This window comes from Lactuca sativa, chromosome 7 (assembly GCF_002870075.4).
Source record: "Lactuca sativa cultivar Salinas chromosome 7, Lsat_Salinas_v11, whole genome shotgun sequence".
Classification (NCBI taxonomy): Eukaryota; Viridiplantae; Streptophyta; class Magnoliopsida; order Asterales; family Asteraceae; genus Lactuca; species Lactuca sativa.
This window is the reverse complement of record NC_056629.2, coordinates 162,678,312-162,689,773: the sequence shown is the minus strand read 5'-3', so window position 1 is coordinate 162,689,773 and position 11,462 is coordinate 162,678,312. Positions and strand designations below refer to the sequence as shown.

The window sequence follows — 11,462 nt, the reverse complement described above, 5'->3', positions numbered from 1 at the left end:
AATACACGAAAAAATAAAAGTGATACTAATGATACTACTTATAATAATATTTATAAAACATAATGATAATATATAACAATGGTAACGAATGTGTTTAACACACGAACGACTAAAGGAAAAAAGAAAAACTACGTTTAACACATCAATAAAGTGAAATAATCAACGTTTAATGTAAAAATAATGAAAAATGATGATAATAAGGGGAAATATGTACATTTGTATGTGTATGTATGTATTTATGTATGTATGTATGTGTATGGATAAGAAATTCTACATATAGAAACATAGTTTACGTGTGTTTTAGGGTTAAATGCATGAACTAACATGCATTGTAGTTTATATATATATATATATATATATATATATATATATATATATATATATATATATATATATATATATATATATATATATATATATATATATATATTGTATAACATCCTACTTTTGGTTTCCATTCAGGTACTCTTTTTAAGATTTTAGCTTTTAAACCAATTTTTTTTTCAAATTGTGAACATGTAATCTTAATGTCTTAATAATCCAATGCATGTCAAATCTGTTGCAGGGCAATATGAAGAAATTCAAGTATGATGCTCTAAAGGGTTGAAAACAACTTGACTAGTAACTTCTATCTTTACAAGAAATATAGTTAGTATTCTATAAAAATTTACTAAAAGCAATGCAATTGTTGGTCAAATACATAAGTATGTAACTCGGTCAAATACATAAGTATGTAGCTCCAATGTTTAAAAATTAAAGTACATTCCCCAAATTGGCAGCGCAAGGAAAGTACGTTGTTGTTATCTACAATTTTTTGTTTTTTTCATTTCCTTTATTTTGTAATTAACTCATGTATTGAATCTGGGATTTTATTACATGTCTTCATCAAAAGGTTTAAGAGCTATAAAAAGTTATACTTCCGTATAGATTTGCTTGTGTAAACGGACATCCATTTTTATGATTTTTTTTATATAAACTAAGTACAAGTAATATCTTGTACAAAGTAGGATAATACATTCAAATGTATTGTATTTGTATGAATTGCATTGGTTCGTATATAAGTTATTTTTATTAAATAAATTGAGTACATACAAAGTACAATGCTATAAACAAAAACGTATATTGTTATGTTTATTAGTTTTGTGGTTGAATAAGAATTTTCTTATAAATTTAATGTATTGGGTTTTTTTTGGGCATTTTAAGCAGAAAAAACTGATTTTTTTTAATGTTTTTTTTACTAATTTAGTGTTGGATTTCTAACGAGATATCCATCGCTAAATAGGTTCGTAGGTATTGGGTAGGAAAAAAGTCAATTTTAGTTAAACTTGAATTTCGACATTAATTCGTAGGAAATCCGTAGCTAAAACAATTTTGTAGCTATTCCATAAAAAAAAGTCAATTTTGTTCAAACTCGACTCGTAATCCGTAGGTATTCCGTAGGAAAATAATCGATTTTAGTCAAACTTCACATCCGTCGGCATTTCGTAGCAATCCGTTTCTGTAGATATTCTATATTTTGTAGGTATTTTTACTTATGGAATAGGCCGTAGTTATTCTGTAGCTAGTCCATAGCAAATCTGTATGTATAAATTTTCCACAAACATTTATGCTACAAACATTTTTCCATAGCAAATCCGTAGGTATCGCTTTATACCTACTAAACATCTACGGATTGTGTTGTAGCTATTGCCCCTATTTTTAAATAGTGATGGTTTATGGTGACGATGAAGTTGATAGACAATGTTCACTAATTTAGTAAGAAGTGATTGATATATTGAAGCAAAAATAAAGCAAGGCTTAATGCCTTCTAATCATGCTTTTGAATTTCGAGATGGAGGATATTATGTAAATTATATCATATTTTGTTGGTTTCTTTGCATCTCGTTATGCAATATATTTTCTTGACCTATTTTTGGGTTAAATTGTTAAATTAAAATCGAAGTGACGACACTTCTTAAATGCAAATGGTTCGACACAATACATGTTTTTTGCTACATAAGTTAAATATGATATTACTAGTGCGGGATGTTATTCGGTTCGGTTTTTTGTTTTCGGTAAAATCGGTTTGGTTTTCTCGTTTTTTTTTTTTTTTTTTATATTTTAAATATAACAATAACTAAACAAATTAATCTTTGGTTTAATCGGTTTCGGTTTATTTTGTTCAGTTTACCGATTAAACCGATAAAATTTTGAATGTAAATATAAAATAATAAAGTAAAAGAAAGAAACTCACTAAATATTTTAACAAATAAAAAAAATATATTAATATATAACATATTATATTCAATAATTCTTTGATATATTGACACACAAGTTGTACATATAAATTAAGATAGATTTAGTCCTATGAAAGAAACGGTTAATTGGCATTTGGTTAATTTGTTTCTTTTCTTTAAATACAAAATACAAAATATAAAACATTTATAAATTTATAATGGTTAATAGCTAAATACTAAATTATGAAAATCTTAGTAATTAATCTATAAATTTATAGATAAAATGTTAATTCAATGATATAAACTATAAATATATATTAATTAAATTGTTTATTTGGTTAAACCAAAACAACCAAAATTTAACCAAAACCAAACTGATAAAGTATCCTTATTTGATTAACCAAAATCCAAATAACATCAACCAAAGAAATCAAATATCATTTGGTTCGGTTAGTTATTTGGAGTTGAGTCAAACCCACTTATAAGATAATTGAATTAATTAAAGATGATAATAACACTTTCAAATCAAGACAAAAGAAACTTGTATCTATTTGTCAACCTAAGAAACAGAAACATGTATATCATTAAATATCCTATTATAATTTCTTCCTTTCGTCCTCATATCCGTATATATCCGTATTAAATGTTGATATGTTATGAAATTAATAATATTTTAACATATTTGGCAATATTTGACATCCGTAAAAAGTTATTTAGGAAAAATAGTAGAAGAATATTTGATTTCTTTTGTCAAAAGAAAAATTATAATTATCACTCACAAATAACGGAAAATTTAATCATTTATATTTATTTCCTCTCTAGAATAATTTGACAATTTTTATGCCAAAATGAAAATATACAAAGGAATGAAATAATCATTTCCATTTTATCATCTTCTCGTGACCGTCACTTTCTTGTTCGTGAGTTCTACTTTTTTTTTTTTTTTTCCTTTTTTTTTTTTTTTTTTTTTAATTTTTTAATTTTTTTATTTTTTACTTTGGAAAGGCAAATCTAATCTACTCCTACACTATTTCTAATTCTCCACCTATATATGTTCCTCACGAGACTTGAACCCTCGACCTGAAGGAGGGAGGGCCCCACCGGATACCGCTGGGCAGAAGCCCTTTGGTTCCTGAGTTCTACTTAAGGAGGGAAATGGATGGATATGGAGGATAGTGAGGGATACCAAAGGAAAATCGTGTTATTGAATTTTATTAATGGAAGGAAAATGAGGGGAAAGAAAGATTTTAGAGCCATATTTTTCTTCAAAATTTTCCTTTCAATTTGGACGGATTTGGGAAGCAAGTGAGGGGAAGAAAATTTTTAAGTTTTATTTTCTTTTTTCCCCTAACTCGGGAACATAAAAACTTAAACTTTTCCTTTAATTTCATTCGAACTTAGGAACACGGAATAAATAAAATTTTTCTCCCCTTCCTTTCTTTCTGCCTATATTTTCATTTCCTTTAGTTTATTGAATTTTAAAAAAAAAACTTAAAATAAGGTGTTCATGTCTAGACCGATCACTTATTAATTTACTAGAATTCTTTATCATATAGAAATTTAAGTCTCAAGTTATCGATATTTCCCATATAAAGAACTTTCAACTCGAATGTCCATGCTCCACATATGGTAAGTTATTTCTATTTTTTTTATTTCTCATACGACGACACATTTATTTTATTATTTATTAATTTATTAGTTTATAGCCGATGAGAAGTATGATTATAAAATTAATTAAATTTTTATAATAAAAATTTATAATTATTAGTTAGTTATTTTAAATAAGTCATTTTAAATAAATTAAAATTAAGAGAACTACGTCTACCATATCATTTTTCATCAGAATTTTGATTTATTTTCACCTCCCCACCTTCCAGAAAGACAACTGTGCTCAAAAATCCCTCGGGCTCCAACGATAAAAAAAAAAACTCATGAATAGGTCAAGAATATATATTACACAATAAGATGCATACCAACCAAAATTAAATATAGATGCATACAAACCAACAAAATATGGATATAATTTACATGATGTCCTCCAGTTCTGGAATTTAAAAGCATCATTCCAAGACATTTAAGCCTCGCTTTATTCTTGCTTCAAATATATTACACACTTCATTGGTAATAAACCTTATCGCCACTATGTACCGTTAACCTTTGTACGCTGTGACACTTGGTCTCGGCTCAAACTCTTCATCAAATGTCTTTTTACCTTTAAGACTTGCACTGTTATCGTAAACGGAAATATTTGGCCTTGGTTCAAACTCTTCATCAGACATCTTACCTTTTACACTTGCTCCGTTTTCATAAATCGAAATGTTTGGTCTTGGCTCAAAATCATCGGGAAATATCTTCTTATCTTTTAAACCTGCACTGTTATCATACACTGAGATATTAGGCCTTGGTTCGAAGTCCTCATTGGTGGACTTTCTTTGGTTGCATGGGCTTCTCTTTGTGGGATCGGTTGACACTAAAGAACCTTGTCTAACATGCGAGTCTTGCTGATATTCTTCAGGATTTGGCCTAGCATAGACAGTAACTGCGATCTGCTAAATAATATTTGAAAAACTATTATCGGTTAGCATAACAAAACTAATTAAAAAAATACGGTCGTTGTAATGTTGCACCATAGATTTATAACAGCAGACAATAAAAATTTCTCTACCATGATGAGAAAAAAGAGGGCATAGAAAGAAAGACGCGACTCCATGTTCGAAGCACAAGTGTCTCTTGGAGCTGTTGGTAATTGCAATGAACGATCATAGTTCGTATTTATATAGTTTAATTGAGAAGCTTATACCATCCAAAGAAACATACAAACTAAAATTGTCTTCCTTTAATAATATAATATTTACTCAAACTATTTTATAATATTCATAAGATACTGATAAGGTATACAACCAAGGTTATATTTTACAGAATCATATTCATTACACAATATATTAATATAATTAATTTACAATTTATAGAAAAGATATTAATAAAATTTTGGGATGGCCACTGGTTTAGAAAAAATAAAATAACAGTTTAGAATTCTAAATGCTTATTAGTTATTATTTTATGTTACTTGAGATTTATTTATGATTTTAATCGAAAAGCAAACATTGTTACTAGACTAAATAATAAATAAATTGCTATTAGTAACATACGTAAATATTACTTTTTGAAAATTATTTAGTTATATATTAACTAGTACAAACAGTCCCTTGCTTCCCAACGGGTCAGTTTTTTTTTTTTTTTTTTTTTTTTTTTTTTTTTTTTTTTTTTAATTATTTTTTTTTTATTGTGTTTGACATTGGCAAGTTAAATAACATACATTTACTTCATTACTTCAGGAGGTAACGCAAGAAATGCATTTTGTAAAAGAGCCAAGCATACAACTACTAAAAGAGTCAAGAAATGCATTTTGTAAAAGAGTCATTAGTGTCTCATAGTAAGCATTTTTTTATTCCGGTGATATATCTAAACTTCTAAACATACAAATTTATTCATGGTTGGCCTTTTGTTTTTTCTTATTAGTTAAACTTATTTTGCTTCCAAGATTTTTCCCCAAATAAACATACAAATGATGGAATACAAAAAATTAAAGCACCCATTTCTGATGCATCACCACAAGGAATGAGGCGTATACCGATGACATTTTTAGCAGTTGTGTAGATGATTGTTAACACGCTGCCGCACATGTATTAAACAAATAAATTTATCACTGCTTGGAATCACTAAAAAGATAGCACAAGGAAGCAGGGTCGAATCCTTAGGGATACAGCCTAATAGTCAATGTCTTTTGCATCAGGCACATCTAGTCAAGAAACAGAATATAAATGGGGATTTTGAATTAAACTAAAAACTAACAATGCAGTGATATTAAACTAAACGAAAATCAATATAAAAAACGATTTCAGTTCTGCTGCGACTTTCCTAATCATGTAACTGATCCAGATTTGATTATTTGGAATGCTTTCTATCTAAGCCGGTACTAAGAAACACTAACAAGCTCTAGCAATTTCTCTTTTACCTTATTTAGCTAACCAAAACAAGCTCTTCAATTAACCCTAACATTTTACTGTTCAATGAATCAAGCTCTTAGTTAAATCAGAAAACTTGCATTAAGTTCTTTGTAAAATTCCCAACAATACCCAATACTTCTCACAAGCTCGAAAGCGTAAAGATATGATTTTTACAGTTTATACCATAGTTAAATCCCAAAATGGAACCAATCTGATACTTGTTACGTTTACCAATTTATTAGAACAATATGGATTCTATTAATTGATTAACTAGAATGATAAAACCCTAGCTAGGTGATCAGACTAACAAGAATTCAAATCAAACATTCATTAAGCTCAAAACTGAAGAATCTAGATAGAAACACAAATCAAAAACCAGATCTAATGATCAATCACATGAAAAGTACTTGTCTTATGCAGAACTGAAAACTAGGGTTTAGCCAAACATGACCAAAATCTATGAAAACAGAAGAAAAGAGACATTAAACAACTAACCTTACTAATCTGCTTGAAGGAGATGATGCACAGTCTTCAGTTCTTTAGAAATCGTTGAAATCGGAGAAGAAACGCCTCTAAAATCGTATTTTTGTCTTCTGGTACCTCTTGAATCGCCAACTTTAGTTACTGGAAGGTTATGAGGGTATATTTATACGTCCAACGGCAAAAATGACGTGCATTCGATCGCATGTATACAACCTGTGATCACATGTTTTGAAGTAAACACGTCTCGTGCCTTTTTAATGAAGTAGGATACCATTTTAGCACTTTCTGGCCAATCGGCGATCGTAGGTTTTCATTTTTTTGCTTATGGATGAATTTTTGGCACTAAAAAACCTCGAAATCCAAGGTACAACATAAGCTGCGATTGCAAAAAGGCCCCATGCCATCGAATAAAGGCAATCTGCGATCGCATGTTATGCCTAAGACATCAGAAATTTCGTTTACTTTTCAGATCATTTTGAATCGCGTCAATCGGAGTTACGGTTCTCGAGATATGGTCAAAATACTGACAGGGGGTCAAAGCTGCCTACAACATCCATTAAGTTTAGATTCCATATTCTATCTTCATGTGATCAATTCAATCAAATGTTCTTGACCAAAGAATCTTCCAAACATTCCTCATAATCCTTCAAAAGTCTCAAGCTCCATTTTAAGCTCCAAATGCACATCCAACTGTTCCCAAAGCACTGCTCCACTCAAACTATCTGAAATTGACATAAAAACATGAGCAGTACGGGAATTCTTACGAATTACATGAGCAGAACATTATTTAAATAAATGGAATGAAAATGTACAAAATATGATACTAAATAATAATGAAAACTACCCAAAAAGATGCATAAAATAGCATCTAACAAATTTTCCCAAGCTTTAAACTTAGTTGTCCTCAAGTATGAAAAAGATAAAATATTATAAACAAATAGAAAGACGTAGATGACATAAAAAGGAACTTAGAATAAAAACTAAAACAAGATTAAGGAAACTAAAATTTTTAACTTTATCAAAACACTTCACTCTTTTTTTTTTGTTCGCATGATCAGATTTCACAACGAGGAAGCTCCGATGAAATCACATCTAGATAATAGTCTCAATACATTATATTAACGATTCATAATTATATTTAATAAGGTCAAACCAAGCTTGAGTGAACAATTTTTATGCCAAATTAAATTTGTGAAAACAGTGTATTTCTAAAAATCATTTCACGAAATTTCGTTTATAAAAACTTAGCTTAACAAACACCTCCTTTTTTCCGAACTTGTCCAGTAAACGCGGTAAGCTCCATTATGGACAGAAAATCCAAACATACTCATATGATTCCAGTATTGAGGGATCAATCTCATTATACCACACATCTTCTTTATCTTGATCGACTCTTCAGATTTAACTTGTTTGCTTCTTGATTTCAACTTCAACTTGACTTTGATTTAACTTTGAATTGCAGATTTCTTTAAGTTGCTTGATATACCATTTCTAACATATATATAGATCAGGCACAGATTTTACTTTTAGGCCCACCATATCATCAATACTTCAATAATGATAATAAATTGTGGGTATAATGAGAGTTCCCTTCTAAACTTAAAAGGCATAGAAGCTATAGGGTTCAGTACTTCAAGGAATAATAAGGTATTCCAATCTAGGTTCTTTTTAAGACATCTAAGGAAATTCTTTCTAAAACACTCTTTGTTTTATATCTCACACTTCCATCGTAAAAATTATCAGACTGTTATGTTGGTTCAATTTTAAAACATTTAAAGCACTTGAAAAGATAATTTTTAAAATTTATTGTAATGAGACATTTATTTTCGTTAACTATCACACTTCATCTTAACAGAGCTATCGAATGTAAAAAAAGATATCCTCATCTCATGTAAAAAAATTCATTTTTTAATAACTTTTATTTTGATTTTTTTATATGCAGAAAATAAAAAATAACTAAAAATATTTTTTGGTTTTTTTTACGAATGCAGAAAAGTAAAAACAGAAAATAGTTTTTGGATTTTTAAAATTTTATATGCAAATGCAATGCAAATAAATAAGATGGAACAATAAAAATAAAATTTGAAAACCTAAAACGAAAAACTAAAAAATTTAAAATTCTTAACGAAAAATGCAAAATTTTACACTAACCCCATCCCCAAGCTTAAAATGATGCATTATCGTCAATGCTTGGAGAGGAATGAACAGCTCAATAAAGAATATAAAAGCAAAAATATGCAGCTAGGAATGAATGTACCTAATCAGTTGCAGAAATTCAGATTTTGACGATGAATGTTGACGAAAAATTTGAATTTCAACAACTCTGTCGATCCTTTGATTTTCCCAAGCTTGCTTGCAACTGCGATAATCTCTATATTGAAAGCATAAAAAAGTAAAAACTACTCATCGGGTTGCCTCTCGGAAAGCCGGCCGGTTTTAAGGTCATTGGCTCGACCATACCTGAAGACTAGATTACGTGTATGTAAAGATTTTGGCACAAAACAATTAGCAGTACACTGTCCCCGGCAACGACGCCAATTTGTTAACATGCTGCCGCATACATATTAAACAAATAAATTTATCACTGCTTGGAATGCACTGAAAAGATAGCACAAGGAAGCAGGGTCGAATCCTCAGGGACACAGCCTAATGGTCAATGCCTTTTGCATCAGGCACATCTGGTCAAGAAATAGAATATAAATGAGGATTTTAAATTAAACTAAAAACTAAAAATGCAGTGATATTAAACTAAACGAAAATCAATATAAAAAACGATTGCTGCTAAATCAGCAATGATTTGGCGCCATGGTTAAGCAAATTTGACCGGAAGATCTACATCTCAAGCTGACATGGGCAATGACATGGATATCCTAAAAATGATTCCTTCTCTTAAAGGAAAGGAATTGGCCATGATCAAAAGTTTTGATCATAAAGAAAAGGCGAAATCTGAGATTGTTCCATATGACATTCCCAATGAGCCTGGTTGTTTCTATTACCAAGGAAAGGGACATTGGAATCGAAGCCTCCCTGACTACCTGAGAACTTTAGTCAAATTGTATGGTTCTGCTTCAGGTAAGTCCACTATATGACTCTATTAAGTTCCTAAATTTTGATTCTTAATACATGATGTGACAATGTTGCATTTTGATGTTTTGTAGGATCATGCAAAAGGAAGGAAGCTTAAAGGAAGAGTATGTTAAATCTGGTCCCGAAGATGGATTTCAATCGCATGTTTCGATGATCGGATTTTTGAGCTGCTGCTTAAGAGTTATGATAGATTGCTTAGAAATTTGTAATAACATAGTTTTCATTAATAGTTGCATTGTAAGGAAAAAAAATTCTGCATTTTATAAATAAATAAAATTTTGTTTTTATTTTATTATATTTCCCTGAAATGGCATTTGTGAAAATTGATGTTTGTATGTTTCTATGTAAGCAACATGAATTTGATTCCTTCGTTTGTGGTAATGTTGAGAATTTGCTAAATAAGGAAAGATTCTCATCACCCAAGTTTCAATTAGATAAAAACTTGGAATCATGCAACTTTTATTGTGTGATGAATGAGAACCTTCATATTTGGGAAACTAAGAGTAATTCCTTGTTCATATGTATATGTGAGTCAAGTGAAGGACTAGGGGATCGGATACATTGGGTGTGCGCTGGTCAGGTCCACCACAAAGAACGATAAGACTATTCGTCATGATTTACTAAAGTTTAGTAAATATGGTTATGCTTAAACATTTAAGTATTATTCTGAACATTGGAAAAGTTTCAATGTATGGCATAACGAATGAGAAGAATCAAATTATGCAGAAAGATAAAAGTTTATCCAATCTGAAATGATAGGAGAGTACTTGAGTATCGTGTTATATGATTATCTTAGTGATTATGAAAACATATCACAATTGATTCTTTAAGGACATCTTATTGCATTTGTATGGCTAAGAAGAGGAATCGTGAAGTGTTGAATGGTTAAATCTAGAAGATGCATCATACTTCGTTCCAAGAACAAGTCTTAGAGTCACACTCCAAGATTGTAACTTGAGTGACATAATCTTAAGAAGGTTTATAACACTTGTTAAATGTAGAGTAAAATGCTTCTTGCTCTTGTATATTTAAAATTGGTAAGTTGTGATGTATTGGTAAGGACAAATACCAACTAAGACCAATTACGTGAGGTGTTTAGCTTGATAAGAATCCGCACTAACTTTTGAATGTTTGTTTGTCAAGGAATGGTTCATGACAAGAGAATCTTATATGTCAAGAGGTTAGTGGGAGTCTTAAAGCTCTTGACAAGTTTCAAGAACTAATCAAGAGTAAACCTATTATTAATGATGGATAAGGTGTCTAAGTCCATAACTATTCATGGTATGTACTTGACTCGGTTTGGCATGGTCCATTTGGGTTGCATGGCATCATGCATTTGGATAGACTAAAATGAGTGAAATAACACTTATGGTTTATTAATATATTATAAGTTTTAATATATTAATAATATTATTTAATTAGTATTGATCAAGAATTAATTTGGAATTAATTAATTGATCAAAAGAAGACTAATTAAATACATGGGTTGATTGTGTAAATAACTCATACTTGTATAGTGGGCTAATGCTCCACGGATTATCAAGTTGGGCTAAAACCCATAGGATGCTCCATGGTGGTTATAGAACCCATGGGTCATGGAAATGAAAGGTCATGACAATTAGGGTTTACATGGTGTAACCCTAATTGTAACACACTATATAAGGACCCT

At 29.9% G+C, this 11,462-nt stretch overlaps 1 protein-coding gene across 1 annotated transcript; it reads right to left on the bottom strand.

Moving 5' to 3' along the window:
- Positions 1-4,154: 4,154 nt before the first annotated feature.
- On the bottom strand, positions 4,155-4,957 carry LOC122194896 (organ-specific protein S2-like). Its single transcript, XM_042896209.2, has 2 exons — positions 4,882-4,957; positions 4,155-4,765 (listed from the first exon to the last, which is right to left on the bottom strand). The coding sequence occupies exons 1-2, from the start codon at positions 4,924-4,926 to the stop codon at positions 4,367-4,369; spliced, it is 444 nt and encodes a 147-aa protein (XP_042752143.1). The 5' UTR covers positions 4,927-4,957; the 3' UTR covers positions 4,155-4,366.
- Positions 4,958-11,462: the final 6,505 nt, after the last annotated feature.